This window comes from Linepithema humile, chromosome 6 (genome assembly GCF_040581485.1).
Source record: "Linepithema humile isolate Giens D197 chromosome 6, Lhum_UNIL_v1.0, whole genome shotgun sequence".
Lineage (NCBI taxonomy): Eukaryota > Metazoa > Arthropoda > Insecta > Hymenoptera > Formicidae > Linepithema > Linepithema humile.
In genome coordinates, this window is record NC_090133.1 from 777,484 (window position 1) to 794,053 (window position 16,570).

Here is a 16,570-nt window from a genome sequence, read left to right on the forward strand (position 1 = left end):
ACATTCCGCGCACCGCGCCTCGCCTCTCTCTCTTTCTTTCTCTCTCTTTCCAGCCACGCCGCGACGATGCCACCCTCCGTGGAAGCGTAATGCACCCACCGGCGAAAGAACAAGAATTTCTCTCGCCTTACTATTTGTCTTCCGCAGAAATAAAACTATATTCAATTCCATGACCGAATTAAGAGTCACCTGAGCAAATTGGAGGAAATTGTGCGTCATCGGATGAGAAGTGACACAGATGTTATCTGCACGAGGATAAAAGATACTGCAGGATCGCGAACGAATTTTATCGGATGGAATCTCGTCAAATTGATAGAGAATAGCCGCAAGTATTGAGGATTTACATGATTGCCTCTGAAAGCAATTTCTAAGTGTACCTAAGATATCCGATATCGCCTTAAGTTATAATTCCTGCGATCAAGTTCATTGATTATATCGAATTAAGAAATTAACTTGTTTTATATCAAACTTGAAGAAATGATCATGTTTTAAAATTACGAGGAATAGATGTGCGAAGAATTAATTATTTACTCTATACGATGCTACAGTAATTAATCTTATTCTTATTAAACGCATTGATAATATCGATTTAAATAAGTTTATTGATCTTGTTTTTATTTCTTAATCTATCGATACAATTGATCTCATTCTTTAATGCATGATGCATCGATATATTTATATGAAATAGACGTATTTTTCCGAATTATTAATAACTCGAATCGATTTTATTACTCGTTTTGGCACGGTTATCGCATTTTCTTTGCATCATTATTTTTTCTCTTGCGCAATTGCATTTTATACACATTTGTCACTCTACCTAACTGTGACCCATTCCCATTTCCGTACTTTTACCTCAGCACCCTCCGACCATACCCGTCGAAAATTGCGCCACGCCGCATCGACATCGTCATGGCAACCGCAGGATCTGTTATTTGTCGCACAAATACGCACCGATCAACTGAAGAAGTGTAAGTGAAAACACCGTGAAGATTAACTGCTGATTTTTGCGCATCGCTGCGGACAAGAGGGTTGGTCAGCCGCAGCATGAATGACTGTTTGTCATTGAACGCGGCCGCCAGCCGCGTCGCTCACTTGGCGCGAGAAAAGGTGAAGACGAACTTTAATTTATTCAAGTGTTTATACTACAAGCGCATTTGAATCCGAGCAGCTATTATGTCATTTTGATCGAAAACTCGAATTTCCGATCGGTGAGTTTCTCCGATATCACAGATACAGCGCTGGAAAATGATATGCCCATTTTGCTCCTCTATCTACATATTTTATCCGAAATAAACGAACTGAATTTTAACGACGGCGATCAGGTATCATGATCGAGAAATTGCAATTAATGTAATTGTAATTGCGGAAATTTCAACATAAATTTATCACTTGTATATTAATTTATTGATTCGAGAAGGAGCACCGAGATATTTCCGTATTTTTCTTCAACGTGATAATATCGGATAACTGTTTTCGACATCTTGACATTCGCGATTGATATAATTATGCTGACGGATTGAACCGATATCTTGATTTCAGCGCTTGATTTTACGTTTCAAACATTTATTTATTTATTTAAAAAAGTATAGTGACAAAAAATCAGGTAATAGGCTATATATTTTACCTTTGATCTTTAGATTGTGGATATGGGCTAAAATTATTTTTCAACAAATAATAATGAAATAAAATTGTACATTAAATACAATAATTATTAATCAGGAGGAGAAGCGTGCCCAAGATCGTCGGCGTCACCTTGTTTACCTTATCGTTGCCTTTTTACGGGAACAAGGGTGGGTAATTTATATGTAAAACGGTGTTTTTCAAATAATTATTAATTAAATGATATAAATAAAAGAAAAAAACAGCATGTTAAACTATACACATGATTGTACAACGAGCGAATATCGAATATTCTTTGTAGATATTCTAATACCGCAGAAACTCTGTTCAAGGAAGCCCAGCTCTCCCGGGACATTCACGTATGCGACAATATCGATCTGGAGACTATCATTCTTGAGTATGTCGATTATTATTTTGCCAAGTATAACAGATACCCCAAATTATGTAAGAAGGCGGAAACAGCCGGGAACACTGCACAAAATGTGTAAGAAACAGAAATTTATTATGAACGTAAAATGATTTAAAATATGGGAGATTCGATGCAATAATGAGGCATAATAGATTTGAAGGTTTATCTAAATAAAGTTTCGTCTTTGAGAGAATAAAATGTAAAGATATAATTAGGAAATATTTAAACCTCTTACTTATAACATGAATAAAAATTATTAGACCAATCTAATAGTTTAATTTACTTCACTTTCTTATCCAGAAACGTTGAATTCTTGATACATTCACAAGAAATGCACGTCAAAGCCATTATGACGCTCTCTTGGACGATTCTTTATGAAATCTTTCGACAGAAGAAACTTAATTTGTCACGGACATTAAATTTCAATCTCTCGCAGCAGTTATAAGAAAGAGAAAACCTCGAAGGTTTATAATTCAAAACAAGAGGATAGTCGCGTCGCCGCTACCGTTGAGGAATGTAACAATGTGGGCAGAAATAAAATCGCGCAAAAACAAACCGCTTGCGCGTGGAACGAGCTGGATTTTGGTCTCGTGGTGACGCCAATCTTTCCCGCGGCAAGTGGCGATCGAATTGCCGTACAAGCGCCCGTGTCTGACGAAACTTTTGCTAATAATGAGAGACTACTGAAATCTACCGGCGATCTTTATCCACTCGGCTCCGAGCTAAAAGAAATCGCCGATGTTATATCACAAGTAAGAAGTACAATCATGTCATAGTTTAGTTTTAAACTTATTGCGATTGTTTATTATTTTGTTTTCAAAATTATTAAATGCAAATGGAACAGTATTATAAATTTTTAATCCGTTTATATAATTGTAATCGCTCAAAGAAGATTCGATTCGATATAAAGAAAATGATAAAGAATGAATGTAAGTAATATAAAGTAATATAAATAATTAAACGTCCTGCGTAGGAAATCGTACAGCAAAACTTGAACGTTCATTGGAACGACGTAAAGGGACTGACAGATTGCAAGATGTTATTGAAAGAAGCTATAATCTACCCTATAAAATATCCGAGCTTATTTAAAGGAAAGCTCGGTTTCTGCAAGGGTGTGCTGCTATACGGTCCGCCGGGAACCGGTACGTAATTGTAAAATTATTTATCAGTCACCAAAAAATTCACGATAAAATTGATCCCGAATAGGCAAGACGATGCTCGCGAAAGCGATTGCTACCGAATGTCAATCGACATTTTTCAACATCACTTCCAGTTCCCTCATCAGCAAGTGGAGAGGCGAGTCAGAAAAATACATTCGCGTAAGTTATACATATCGTCGATTAGACGTCCATAAAACCTCAATTAATCCGTGACAAAATTATATCCGAACTATTTTATATTCTTGATAAAAGTTTATGAATATCAAAGTCCGATTGTGTGAGATTATTGACAACTCTAAACATTCCTGAAAAATCAAATAAAAAGTCCTTTATAAATACAGGTGCTCACCGATCTTGCCAAACACTACGCGCCTACAATTATCTTTATCGATGAGATCGATTGGACAACCACGAAGAACGCAGACTACGCCTCATCGAGCTCGGAACCTGCTAGGAGATTCCGAGCGGAATTTCTCGCCCGATTAGACGGATTACTATCAATAGAGAATACAAATGTGATACTGTTAGCAGCCACAAACGTTCCGTGGTAAGCAAAGCGCATATAATTATATGGAGATAACTTTAATTACTAAATTTGATTTTGATTGTTATATTTGAGGAACTTAAAAGAAAGATTGTTGTTAAATGAATTTTCGACCAGAGATAATTTCGTGTGACATTTTCTCATTTATTTTTCAAAGAAAAGAAGACAGTGAGATTCAGAGACTTGTTTGCTGCAAAAATATATATTTTTTTTTGTTTCATTTTAATTGCAGCGATTAAATTTCAAATAATTTTTACATTTTTCAGGAACATAGACATTGCCTTGTTGAGACGTTTAGAAAAGCGAATTTTCGTGGACCTACCTGATGAGTTTAGTCGATTGGAAATATTGCGGTTTTACGTGCATGACGATCTGCACGACTCACCAGAAATGCTGAAACTTGCGCAAGAAACCGCGGGATATTCTTGTGCAGATTTGAAATTATTGTGCAAGGAAGCGTGGATTAATCAATTGCGGCCTGTTTGGGCGGGTCTTGAGGCCAGGACAATTTCTGTGAAGGATATTCAAAACGACGGTTTGATAAGCGCGATGAATTATATTATCCTCGCCAAACATAATGTAAAACCCATTGCAAAATACATGAGCACGGAATATATGAAGTGGCACAAGGAATTTGGGTCTTCTAAATAAATAGGGGAAGATCGAGGAAGCTTTGTCGATTGTAATTAGATGTAAACATTTATAATAATTAAATCAACATTTGCAAAATAGAAACTTTTTGAGAATATATATTTCAGATATCTCGTAAGATTTCTATTAATTTGTTTACATTATAATTATTTTAATAAATTTAAATATTACAGTTTTAAATTAACAAGTAATGAAGTAAATATATATGTATATATATTTTTCCACAGATGTTTCGTCACACATTTTTTACTGGTTTTTAAAAAGTATTTTCTTGCTTTAAAATTTGCAAAATATTACACGCAAGAAATGGTAAAATCACATGCGACGAGCAGTATAAAAATTTGTTAGAATTTTTATAATTGATTTCAAGTTTGTTCAAAACGTCAATTAATGATGCAAGTATACAAATAAACATTTTCATATGTATCTGCGAACTAAATCTGCAGAATGTTATTAAACTATTACTTATTAATAGTATGATGACATATGATATAAAAGTAGTTGCATCTTGTAAAAAATAAAAATAAAAACCTGTACAGGCTTATTGACAATTTCCTCTCTTCTCCTGATTAATTTTAGCCTGCTTTAATCCATGATAATAACCTTAAAAAAAAAAATACTGCAATATGATATTTATATACTTTTATATAATACTTAAAATGTTTGATAGATTAATAAAAAAAAATGACAAACTAATACTTAAAGCCATAGGCACAGTAGACAATTCAGTTATGTCATAATCAGTGGTGTTATTGAGTAATATATCTACTTCTAAATTTTTAAATAGAAATATGTATGAGATATGACATTCTCAATTACACCACTGATTATGGCGCAACTGAATCACTCGTTAACATGTCATCATTCTTAGAGATATTCCAAAAAATACCTGTATGAAATCCACTAATGTACCATGACATCAACATACTGGACAATGCATCTGTATCAGTCTCGGGCAATCTGAAAGCAGATATCATTTCATCAACAATACATTTCATAACAATAGAATCATTGTGCATATTTTAAAATTGCCCTTACTTAGCCATTAATTGTGGCGGTAAAGGTGGAGGGGGTGGCATTGCGCAGTTTGGCGGTAAAGGTGGAGGAGGTGGCATTGCGCAGTTTGGCGGTTTGATTTCAGACTCACGTACTGGAATAGACTTTCGGAAATATTTTTTGTATGGAAGATTTTGTCTACGTATCATCGTATCGGTGTCAGTGTCATAATCGTACACAAAGTCGGTTGGTTTGTGATGCGGATTAGAGGGTACAAATATATATGGTTCAGAATCTGTATCCCCTTCATTAGCTATAAACGCTTGCTTTTGCTGCTCGGTTTGACTTTGATCTCCCTCAGATTCCAAAAGAGAGCTGAGTTTTACTCTTTCTCTGTTTCGATATCCTGCACAAATAATAAATTACTGTTGTTAGATGAATTGTCTTGTTGAATAATTACTGTTATATTTTATTAGCTTATTGTCAATTTTCTCAGTCAATGTTATATTTTTTCATATATATCTAACATAATTTTTACATTTTTTTACCTTAATGTTTAAAATATCATAACTTAATTAAGTTACAGTTGATATTAGTATTAATATAATTTAATACAATATTTAACTATCTATTTTTTAAATGTAAGATATTGCATCAAAAGAATCATAGAACAATCATACACTGATATGAGATAGTTACCAACAAATTCTACTGTACAGTCGTCAGCACTTTCATCAATGTGAAGTATAATAGCTTCGTAAACTTCCCCATCTTCTGAGTACACTGCTCGACATGGATCACGAACGGTCCATTTCTATGATATAGTATAAAATAAACGTTTATATTTGTAATGTTTTTATTAAACGTAACATTCTTTCTTCTATTAAAAATGATTATAAAATATATCATACTTTGCGAAGCTTCTTTGGCTGATTTGGACATTTGGAGTCTTGAAATTTTTGTCGACTCTGAGTATCCATAGCAATACGCTTTGCAACTTCTTCCTTGGCCAAGTTCACAGCTCTGTCATATGCTTGTATTAACACTGAGTCATCCCACATATCCTCATCTAGACTTCTCTACAAATTGTACAATGTCATCTATGTTTGTATACTTTCCTTACATTTACATTATCTCTATATATTTTTATATAATTCTATTTTATTTCTAATTTAATATTATTATCTTGAACTTAATTCTTTTACAATTTTTGTTTAATTTTAATTTAACAAAGCAAAAAATTTGTCAATTAAATTGAGATTTGATCTGATTTTAATAAAATTTCTTTCAACACTCCCACATACATACATTTATATCTTTATATCTTCTCATAAATAACACGGTGTCATCTTGGTGATCATCTTCTAGATCACTTATACAGTTGTACATTATTTTAATAAATGTGTCTTATATGTTTTTACAATAATCCAAATCTGTAAATTCATATAAATGTTAATTGACATAAATAAAAAGTTAAATATAAAAATATACATTTCAGTGTTAACTATTCAACATACTTAATTAAAGCACAATTATAACTGCACAATATAAACAAGAGAATCACTTATGCTCAATGTCAATTTTCAGTTTGAGTGCTCCTATTTCTGGGTTAAGATCATTGTGGTACATCATTTATGTGCAGTGTTCTTTCCGAACAGACTTAGCACAAGTATGCAAGGTAACAAAGAGAGGAACACATTATTTGTTTCTTTCTCTTTCGTAAAGCATACACACTAAACATTCTGAATTTTGTCAATTTCAAAAATTTTAAAAGAGACGTTTTAATTATTTTAGTATTTTATGAACATCCTGACACTGTCAAAAGTAGCCCAGAAGTAAAAATAAGCATGTAACGGATAACCGTAACCTTTCTACATGCTCATTTTTACTTCTGGGCTACTTTTGACAGTGTCAGGATGTTCATAAAATACTAAAATAATTAAAACGTCTCTTTTAAAATTTTTGAATTTTTTTGTTGCAAAATTCAAAATGTTCCAATTGTTAAAGAAATTAAAAAACAATGTCTTTTTTAGGACGTTTTTAGGGTATTCTAAAAATATCTTACTTAGGACATCCTTATATAATATATATGATATGTGTATATGTTATATTGTATATAATTTATGTTAGTATATGCTCTTTTGCAGGATGCAAAAGTCACACTCAATTGAGAATGCCTAAAGCCAAAGCATTTCTGAACAGACGACTTAGGTAATGCTGAGGTATGTACTATCAGTTGATCTTTGAATGGCGTTTGGCTGGAATGGCTGGTAGTGTGCTCCCGGGTGTAATTTCTGATCCGAGCGAACGATGTGACGACGTCGCCTTGCGCATGTGTGCGGTATTTCCTCCCTGCTGCTTGCTGTTGCGTCTCAAATCTGGTGTCACTACTTGTCTGCAGGAACCTTAGTCACTGATGGTCACTGATTAATCTAATCGGAAATTGGTTGGGGTTACGGGCTTTTTTCTGACAGTTTCTCCCACGGTCTCGATTTCATTCGTAAGAGTGAGCGATTTTAAATGTCAGATTCAACAATTTCAATATCGATACGTGTTACAATGATTGCGCCGGAGACATAAGCAGGACGTAAAACTATTCAACATCCGGAGTATACTTAACCTTCGGATCTGTATTTTTCTTCTGGAAGATATCTTTACTTCAAATAGATCGAGATGACGACCGACAAAGTTACTTTGGGCGATGCTCTATCGAACGTTGATGTATTGGATGAATTTACGCTACCAGATGAGCAACCTTGTATAGAAGCTCAACCGTGTTCTGTAGTGTATCAAGCAAATTTTGATACCAATTTCGAGGACAGAAATGGTTTTGTAACGGGTATTGCAAAGTATATAGAAGAAGCAACTGTACATGCAAGTTTGGTAAGCTTATCTTTTCACTACTGCATATTGATGCACGTATGAATAAAGTGTTATTAAGATACTTTTGTTTAAAAAATATTTAGAATGAATTATTGGAAGAAGGCTTGGAGCATGCTGTTATGTTATACACATGGAGATGTTGCTCACGTGCAATCCCGCAACCAAAATCTAATGAACAGCCAAACAGAGTGGAAATCTATGAAAAGACAGTAGAAGTGTTGGCACCTGAAGTGAATAAGTTATTAAACTTCATGTATTTTCAAGTAAGTGTAAATTGTGTATTTATACTGTTATAATTATGATTAATCCGATTTTTTTCTTTGCATTTATATGTATATTTATGTTTTTTTTTAGAGAAAAGCAATTGAACGATTTTCTGCAGAAGTTAAACGATTATGTCATCACGAGAAAAGAAAAGATTTTGTATCTGAAGCATATTTGTTGACTTTAGGGAAATTCATCAATATGTTTGCTGTATTGGATGAATTAAAGAACATGAAGTCTAGTGTGAAGAACGATTATTCTACATACAGAAGGTAATTTATAAAAAAGATTTAAATTTTTTTTAAGTATAATTATTTTTAAATATATTTTACTTAATGTTTCAGAGCTGCACAGTTTTTGAAAGTAATGTCAGATTCTCAGACACTGCAAGAATCTCAGAATTTGTCTATGTTCTTGGCGACACAAAATAAAATTCGTGATACGGTGAAAGAAAATCTAGAAAAGATTACAGGATACGAAGAATTACTTGCGGATGTTGTCAACATCTGTGTTCATATGTTTGAAACTAAGATGTATCTTACACCTAACGAGAAGCACATGTTGGTGAAGGTGATGGGCTTTGGTTTATTCTTGATGGATAGTGAATTGTGTAACATTAATAAGCTCGATCAGAAGAAGAAATTAAAGTTGGATAGAATTGATAGAATTTTCAAGAATTTGGAAGTGGTACCGTTATTCGGAGATATGCAAATCGCGCCGTTCAACTATATCAAACGTTCGAAACACTTTGACGCATCCAAATGGCCGTTATCCGCCTCGTCAAATAGCATGAGTCCGCAAGCTGATCTTATGGTGCATCTTCCTCAGATCAGAGAAGATCATGTAAAATATATTAGCGAATTGGCAAGGTAATGTTTATACTCTGTTTTATTTTGACTTGATATTAACTTGGTAATGTGATATTTGACAATTTTTGTACACAGATATAGTAACGAAGTCACTACAACATATAAGGAATGCCGAAGCGACATAGAAAATCGGGATACCTCGGAACTGGCATTACGTGGATTGCAATTACTCTCGCAATGGACAAGTGTTGTAACAGAATTGTATAGTTGGAAGCTACTGCATCCCACTGACCATCATATGAATAAGGAATGTCCACAAGAAGCTGAAGAATACGAACGGGTAAAATCATGTGCATTATATAATATTTCTCGATATTGATATTTGTTTATTAAGCCATCGGCAAATAATTACACTTTGGTTAACACTATTTCTCTCACACAGGCTACACGTTACAACTATACGGACGAAGAGAAGTTTGCCCTTATAGAAGTTATAGCGATGATTAAGGGACTGCAAGTATTGATGGCACGTATGGAAACTGTTTTTATTGATGCAATACGTAGAAATATATACGCCGAATTGCAAGATTTTGTACAACTTGCATTGCGTGAACCTTTGAGGAAAGCGATTAAAAATAAGAAGGATTTAATCAGAAGGTTAGTGTAAATTATATTAGAGTTATATTGTATAAATTTTTCATTTCTTTTTCCAGAAATTGAGACGCGCTTATAAAAATTAATGATAAAATAATTTTGAATTATAAGAATGATTTTCTATCTTATTTCTTTTGTTTCAGCATAATCGTTTCAGTTAGAGAAACATGCGCCGATTGGCATTTTGGAGTGGAACCATTCGGAGATCCTGCTTTGAAAGGCAAGAAAGATCCAGATAATGGATTCGGCATTAAAGTCCCGAGAAGGAACGTTGGTCAGTCTTCTACTGCATATCTTTTTTTTTTTTTTAATTTCAAGTTGAAATTTAGTTTGAAATACGATTGTGATGAAATGGAATAGGTCCGTCTTCTACACAACTTTACATGGTACGAACCATGCTGGAATCGTTGATTGCCGATAAAAGCGGTGGAAAGCGTACTCTGAGGAAAGACATCGATGGCCAGTACCTCGTCCAAATTGATCAATTCCATAAAACCAGTTTTTATTGGAGCTACCTTTTAAATTTCAGTGGTGAGTATATTTTAAATCTGCCTAATTTTTTATTTTTCTTTAATAATTCTTTTCTTTGTTTTTTCTTACAGAATCTTTGCAAAACTGTTGCGATTTGTCACAACTGTGGTACAGAGAATTTTATTTGGAAATGACAATGGGTAGAAAAATACAGGTAAATAATAATGTTAATTTGTTCTAAATTGAGAAACAGTCACACAACATAATTTTGAAATCGCCGTGTTGTATAATTTTTACGATTAAAAGAAATTAGTAACAATAAACCCTTTGATTTAAACACATAAAAAAATTATATATAGTACATACGAATTAATGGACACAAGTTTCACAACCCTTTTAACACTCTTTGCTATACGCCAAAGCTACTATTACGAAAATATAACTTTTTATCATTTATTCCATGACTAGAAATGCCAAGTACGTCACCAGCATAACGAAGAGTGCAGCGATTTGATCACCATGGAGAAACGCATTCAGGTACTTCCCGTTTACTGCCGCGTGATAAATTATCGATGCCGCATGCGAAACATATCGAAAAGTTCAAGTCATGTCTCAGACATTATTATTTTGCGTCTACATATCGCAAGAGATATCGCATAAAGATACAATTCGTACGTATTTCATGTCCAAGCACTTAATCATTTCACAAAATATGTTTCAGTTTCCCATCGAAATGTCTATGCCGTGGATATTGACCGATCATATATTGAGAAGTAAGGAACCGTCGATGATGGAGTAAGTTCTCATAAGATTAAAACGAAATGTTAATGGCGCGATAGCGGCTCTTATGAATAATTCTCAATTGAAATGATATATTATTTTGCAGTGTATTATTATTATTATTAATTTTTCAGGTATGTTTTGTATCCTCTAGATTTATATAATGACAGCGCGTTATACGCACTGACAATATTTCGCAAGCAATTTCTCTATGACGAAGTGGAAGCAGAAGTGAATCTGTGCTTCGATCAATTTGTTTACAAGCTTAGCGAACAGATTTTTGCGCATTACAAGCAGCTGGCAGCTAGCATTTTGTTGGACAAGCGATTCAGGGTGGAGTGCGTGGCTCTCGGAGCCTACCTACTTCCATACCCACGCGCTAATAGATACGAAACATTGTTGAAGCAGAGACATGTTCAGTTATTGGGAAGAAGTATCGATTTGAATAAACTTATAACGCAACGCATTAACGCGGACATGCAAAAGTCGTTGGATTTGGCCATCAGCAAATTTGAATCCGGCGACATAACTGGAGTCGTGGTAAGCCTCGTTCATTTACAATTGTCTTAAATAAGTATTCACCGCAACTAATAATCGCTCGCTGTGTAACGTTATATAGGAACTGGATGGACTGCTACAAGTCAATCGTCTTACTCACAAGCTTTTAAGCAAGTGGCTCGCGTTGGACGAGTACGACGCCATGTTCAGAGAGGCGAATCACAATGTTCTAGCTCCATACGGAAGAATCACTCTTCATGTGTTCTGGGAATTGAATTATGATTTCCTGCCAAATTATTGTTATAACGCTGCCACAAACAGGTGTGTGTTATATTCTCGACCACTTTTGTGTCGTCCTTTTATTCGATATCATTTATTCGTGCACTGTTTAATGTATTTCACAGATTCGTCAAGTGTCGTGGCCTACAATTTGTCCAGCCTGTTCATAGAGATAAACCTCCGCAAATGTCCCACCATTATCTCTGGGGTAGCAAGCAATTAAATCTCGCTTACAGCACTCAGTTCGGCCAGTATTCAGGGTTCGTCGGCCCGCATCACTTTCGCACCATATGCAAGCTCCTTGGCTACCAAGGGATAGCTGTCGTCATGGAGGAACTTCTGAAGATTGTCAAGACCTTGATCCAAGGGAGCTTGCATCAATTCACGAAGACTTTAATGGAGGCGATGCCTAAAGTTTGCAAACTTCCGCGGTACGATTATGGCTCGCCTGGCGTTTTGGGCTATTATCATGCTCAGTTGAACGACATTGTGCAATATCCCGATGCTAAGACCGAATTATTTCACAATTTTCGTGAGTTTGGCAATACGATCCTATTTTGCCTTTTAATGGAACAAGCACTGTCGCAAGAAGAAGTGTGCGATTTATTGCACGCGGCACCATTTCAAAACATCCTACCGAGACCCTATTGCAAAGGTGAGGACTTCTTTGTAAATATAAGACAATTTGAGTAAAAAAAAAAAAGAGCTGCGAGATATTGAAATACTTATCATTTTCGCACAATATTTTCAGAGGGAGAAAAACCCGAAACCAAGCAGAAACGATTGGAAGCGAAATATGCGGCTTTGCAAATCGTTCCGAATGTAGATAAATTAGGCACCGCAAAAGTAAGGAACATATAACGCGTTTTTGAAATATAAGTTACACTTCTTTTGTAATCTGTGCGTGATTTGTCATTGTAGCAAGCAATGATTGCCAGAGAAGGGGATCTGTTGACGCGCGAACGATTGTGCTGCGGTTTGTCAATATTCGAAGTTGTACTCAGCAGATTACGGAGTTTTCTCGACGATCCCATCTGGGTCGGTCCACCGCCAGCCAACGGTGTGATGAATGTGGACGAATGCACGGAATTCCATAGACTCTGGAGTGCGCTTCAATTTGTATACTGCATTCCCGTTGGTGAAACTGAGTTTACCGTTGAGTTAGTATAATAACTTATTGTATATCTTGACGTGATACATCGATACTCTGTAACGATCGTGATTTTCTTTCGCAGAGAATTGTTCGGTGAAGGCTTACATTGGGCTGGATGCGCCATGATCGTTCTTCTCGGTCAGCAGCGTAGATTCGAGGCGCTTGATTTCTGCTATCACATCCTCAGAGTGCAACGTGTGGACGGTAAAGACGAGAATGTTAAAGGAATAGTAAGTATACAATATAATGTAAAAAATCTCACCTGTTTTTTTTTATACTAAGATTTATCAATTCGTGTCGTTTATCTTTAAAGCATTTGAAGAGAATGGTGGATCGAATAAGGCGATTTCAAGTTTTAAATTCACAAATATTCGCCGTGCTGAATAAATATTTGAAAAGCGGAGACAGCGATGCGGCGAGCGTGGAGCATGTGCGTTGTTTTCAGCCTCCAATACATCCCTCGTTGGCGCATGCACAACAGCAGCATTATCACGCACCAGAATATTTACGTCAAATAAATCATCAATAAGTAATCTTCAATTGTAAAAAGACTGCATCTTGCGCCATGATACAACTCGAACAAAATTATTCTTTATTTTATAAAACGATATTTGTAACTATAAAAATTCCATACTTGGTCGAAATATCGTTTGTACTACCTATTTAATTCAATCGCGAATGTTACAATGGATGTCTTTTTACGCCAAATTTTATAGAATAATAAAACAAAAAGAGAATGCAAATGACGAATCTAAGTATTTCGTCTACTTTTGCAAGCATGGTACAATTTTAGTTTATCTGTTTCATTTTTGTAACATTATGATATATAACACATGGTTAAATAGGTAATTTATATTATATTAGCTTCAATAATTTATAGGTAACAGAACTGATAAAATACTATACCCAAAATATAAACATATTACGATGTAACAACCCATCAATGTAGTGGAATATGTACGAATCTGTATTGTAAGATATTTTAAGTTTATATAATTGAAACACAAAGTATTATATATGAGTATTATTCATATCACACGTAAGTTTGTGTAACACTACTTATGTACCAACAATTATGTATAAAATGCACATGTTTTATATAATACTATTCGTCTATTTAATTGAAAGGCGTGAAACGTGTAAATATGATTTTTATCTTTAAACTTTAAATTTTTATTAATATGATAATATGATTTTTATCTTTAAACGGGGTATATAAAGGATTATTAAAATATTTGGATTAGGCAGTATATTAATTATATAATTTATTTGCAAAAAATTATTAAAATTACATTTCTGCAAAGAAATCTGATTGATTTTTAATCTGACTGCTGGGAAGATTATGCACCAGTTGTTTTTTCTTCCCACCTTTTATGGTTTGATTAACATTTAAAGTTTCAAAATATTGTACATTCCAGAATTTGATATCATTGTTATGCGAAGAAGACGCTATTAAAGTTCCGTTGTTGCTGATATCGAGTGTTTCAACAGAAAAATCATGCTGTCCTACTATGCCAAGATGCTGATGAGGAAACAAACTCGTCGCCCTGTTCATTTCATAAAGATAATATTACGCAAATATCATAAATAATATAAGTCTCTCTTTGTTTCTTACCTAAGTATTCCGTCCTCTCCTCCGGTTATTGCAACATTTTCTGTTATAGGAATCATACAGTTTATGGCCTTTTTCGTGATGTTTGGAAATTCATCCGAATGTAGTCCAAATTCTCCCCAATTATAGATGTACATTTTTCCCTTGCTAGTAGTCAATAATAATTTACTTTCCATTTTAAACAAACCAAGACACGTAAGTTCCTCATCGTACTCCTCAGACTGTGTACAATAAGATACACAAGATTAACTTAGTGTCACGTGACAGACATCTAATTGCGCGTTATTCTTTACAATACCTGTACATGCATCTTTCTTTCCGGTATGTTTAAAGTCGTCAGACAACCATCACCACTCGCACAAGCCAAATACTTGGCTTCTCTATTCGTTATCATTGCGCTGATGTAATCTTCTACCTTTTTTATAGAACATATTGGCTCACTTCCCTTTCGCCTGAGATCCCATACTTAAAAAAATCTTTATTATGTAAGACTTGTTTGATTTTTGGGTTTGGTTATCAATCTAATAATTATTATTACATTTTACTACACCATCATCATCGCCTGTTGCAAACACGTGTTCGTTGATTATTGTCATCGTATATATAGGTTGCCTAAGATACAGTTGAATTATGAGAGATGCATTAGTATCATAATATGTAAATAAAAGTATGTTATACGTACTCATGGGCCTTCTCATAGAACCTAGTTAGTTTTTTAGTTTCTACATCAGTTATCGCTATACATAGATCTTTTCCAACTGAGAATAACGATAGTCCATCTGCACTAAACTCAATGTCCCGGCAAGCTTTAAGATGAGATTCTATAGTTGATACAAGATTAGTTTCTTCATTGTTATATGTATATCTAAAATAAAAGATTGTATAAAATATTTTATCCAGAATAAAAAATAGATATGCATTGTTAAACTTACAGAAAAATATCTCCTGTAATACTAGCTACACCTATAGTATCTACTTTAGGATGAAAACATATATCTGTTATCATATCTTCCAATATAATAGATGGTGGATGGTTCCTGTTCAATTTCTTCCCATCTAATATAGATTTGACAACTTCATTCTCTTCTTCATCATCATTGTCTTGAAATAATAATACATGTAAGAGAAAAATGAATGTTCTACATAGTTTTGCTGTATTTTGTCTTTTGTAGTTTCTTTTCCATCTTCAAAAGATATCTTTTTTCAAAAACTTAAAAATATGAGATAAATACCTGTGGAAAGTAATGCTGCAGCTTCTGACTTCTCGGTAAGAGAAATTCTGTCAGATATTCTATCATCATCACTGTCTGACATTGATGAAGTTGAATCAGTTGATAAACTTTCCGAATCACTATCTGTATCTTGATTCATTTTTGTAAGATTGTATTCAATATCAGATATTAAATCACACCTGTGAATGAACAATTATAATGTTATAAAAAATAAATATATCAAAGTTGATAAAAATGACATTCTGCTGTAAAGATCTTGGATGTGTCTCATATCATACTATGAGATTATAAATCTATTAATTTACCTAAATTTCAGCGTACTTTCAAAGACAAATAATTTTATATTTTTTCAAAATATTCTTCAGACACAATCAAATTATACAATCAATAATACAACTGAATACTATGCAATACTGTACAACCGCTATTCTACACTCCACACCATGCGATTGAGATCGAGGTTATGTGTTTAATCATTTAGGTTATATTTACTGTAGGTTTGCGGGAAGATTAATTGTAAGAATGGCCATAAATGGAAATACTATCTCTGTGAAT

General features: G+C 34.1%; 4 protein-coding genes across 7 annotated transcripts; 2 read left to right on the plus strand and 2 right to left on the minus strand.

Moving 5' to 3' along the window:
• The first annotated feature begins 36 nt into the window (after window positions 1-36).
• On the plus strand, window positions 37-4,935 carry LOC105673204 (katanin p60 ATPase-containing subunit A-like 2). 3 transcript variants are annotated; one of them, XM_012368675.2, is made up of 9 exons: window positions 37-329; window positions 858-1,107; window positions 1,720-1,790; window positions 1,922-2,104; window positions 2,466-2,781; window positions 3,003-3,171; window positions 3,236-3,348; window positions 3,531-3,736; window positions 4,000-4,935. In XM_012368675.2, exons 2-9 carry the CDS (start codon window positions 1,045-1,047, stop codon window positions 4,382-4,384), a joined length of 1,506 nt encoding a protein of 501 aa, XP_012224098.1. In that variant the 5' UTR covers window positions 37-329; window positions 858-1,044; the 3' UTR covers window positions 4,385-4,935. The 3 variants fall into 3 exon arrangements, with proteins under 3 accessions (XP_012224098.1, XP_012224097.1, XP_012224099.1); XM_012368674.2 differs by having other exon boundaries at window positions 37-1,107; XM_012368676.2 differs by having other exon boundaries at window positions 37-1,107; window positions 2,469-2,781.
• Window positions 4,454-7,096, minus strand: Smn (survival motor neuron). The gene is made up of 7 exons (XM_012368679.2): window positions 6,898-7,096; window positions 6,689-6,813; window positions 6,292-6,459; window positions 6,080-6,194; window positions 5,423-5,786; window positions 5,274-5,344; window positions 4,454-4,987 (listed from the first exon to the last, which is right to left on the minus strand). The coding sequence occupies exons 2-7, from the start codon at window positions 6,767-6,769 to the stop codon at window positions 4,926-4,928; spliced, it is 861 nt and encodes a 286-aa protein (XP_012224102.1). The 5' UTR covers window positions 6,770-6,813; window positions 6,898-7,096; the 3' UTR covers window positions 4,454-4,925.
• A 380-nt stretch (window positions 7,097-7,476) lies between these two features.
• Cyfip (Cytoplasmic FMR1-interacting protein Sra-1) lies at window positions 7,477-14,276 on the plus strand. The gene is made up of 18 exons (XM_067357353.1): window positions 7,477-8,263; window positions 8,347-8,526; window positions 8,618-8,799; window positions 8,872-9,396; window positions 9,472-9,676; window positions 9,779-9,993; window positions 10,134-10,264; window positions 10,351-10,521; window positions 10,593-10,675; window positions 10,930-10,998; window positions 11,183-11,256; window positions 11,376-11,781; window positions 11,861-12,060; window positions 12,144-12,673; window positions 12,770-12,864; window positions 12,940-13,178; window positions 13,254-13,401; window positions 13,485-14,276. The coding sequence occupies exons 1-18, from the start codon at window positions 8,054-8,056 to the stop codon at window positions 13,698-13,700; spliced, it is 3,879 nt and encodes a 1,292-aa protein (XP_067213454.1). The 5' UTR covers window positions 7,477-8,053; the 3' UTR covers window positions 13,701-14,276.
• A 135-nt stretch (window positions 14,277-14,411) lies between these two features.
• LOC105673205 (WD repeat-containing protein 55 homolog) lies at window positions 14,412-16,496 on the minus strand. Of its 2 annotated transcripts, none has more exons than XM_012368677.2 (8): window positions 16,321-16,496; window positions 16,016-16,194; window positions 15,716-15,884; window positions 15,466-15,648; window positions 15,322-15,395; window positions 15,082-15,248; window positions 14,787-15,004; window positions 14,412-14,718 (listed from the first exon to the last, which is right to left on the minus strand). In XM_012368677.2, exons 2-8 carry the CDS (start codon window positions 16,152-16,154, stop codon window positions 14,460-14,462), a joined length of 1,209 nt encoding a protein of 402 aa, XP_012224100.1. In that variant the 5' UTR covers window positions 16,155-16,194; window positions 16,321-16,496; the 3' UTR covers window positions 14,412-14,459. The 2 variants fall into 2 exon arrangements, with proteins under 2 accessions (XP_012224100.1, XP_067213470.1); XM_067357369.1 differs by having other exon boundaries at window positions 16,016-16,190; window positions 16,319-16,496.
• Between the last annotated feature and the right edge of the window lie 74 nt (window positions 16,497-16,570).

What these genes read in the sequence shown, in the direction of transcription:
- LOC105673204 (XM_012368674.2), top strand. Translation starts at nt 1,045, where the DNA reads ATGAATGACTGTTTGTCATTGAACGCGGCCGCCAGCCGCGTCGCTCAC. An exon ending in CTCACTTGGCGCGAGAAAAG is followed by an intron (nt 1,108 to 1,719) that starts GTGAAGACGAAC and finishes ATTATTAATCAG; the next exon opens with GAGGAGAAGCGTGCCCAAGA. An exon ending in TCGCCGATGTTATATCACAA is followed by an intron (nt 2,782 to 3,002) that starts GTAAGAAGTACA and finishes CGTCCTGCGTAG; the next exon opens with GAAATCGTACAGCAAAACTT.
- Smn (XM_012368679.2), bottom strand. Translation starts at nt 6,769, where the DNA reads ATGTACAACTGTATAAGTGATCTAGAAGATGATCACCAAGATGACACC. An exon ending in GAAGATATAAAGATATAAAT is followed by an intron (nt 6,460 to 6,688) that starts GTATGTATGTGG and finishes TACAATTTGTAG; the next exon opens with AGAAGTCTAGATGAGGATAT. An exon ending in CTGTACAGTAGAATTTGTTG is followed by an intron (nt 5,787 to 6,079) that starts GTAACTATCTCA and finishes TTATTTGTGCAG; the next exon opens with GATATCGAAACAGAGAAAGA.
- Cyfip (XM_067357353.1), top strand. Translation starts at nt 8,054, where the DNA reads ATGACGACCGACAAAGTTACTTTGGGCGATGCTCTATCGAACGTTGAT. An exon ending in ACCGAGACCCTATTGCAAAG is followed by an intron (nt 12,674 to 12,769) that starts GTGAGGACTTCT and finishes CAATATTTTCAG; the next exon opens with AGGGAGAAAAACCCGAAACC. An exon ending in ACGAGAATGTTAAAGGAATA is followed by an intron (nt 13,402 to 13,484) that starts GTAAGTATACAA and finishes TTATCTTTAAAG; the next exon opens with CATTTGAAGAGAATGGTGGA.
- LOC105673205 (XM_012368677.2), bottom strand. Translation starts at nt 16,154, where the DNA reads ATGAATCAAGATACAGATAGTGATTCGGAAAGTTTATCAACTGATTCA. An exon ending in TTCTATGAGAAGGCCCATGA is followed by an intron (nt 15,396 to 15,465) that starts GTACGTATAACA and finishes ACTGTATCTTAG; the next exon opens with GCAACCTATATATACGATGA. An exon ending in TGATGATGGTGTAGTAAAAT is followed by an intron (nt 15,249 to 15,321) that starts GTAATAATAATT and finishes GATTTTTTTAAG; the next exon opens with TATGGGATCTCAGGCGAAAG.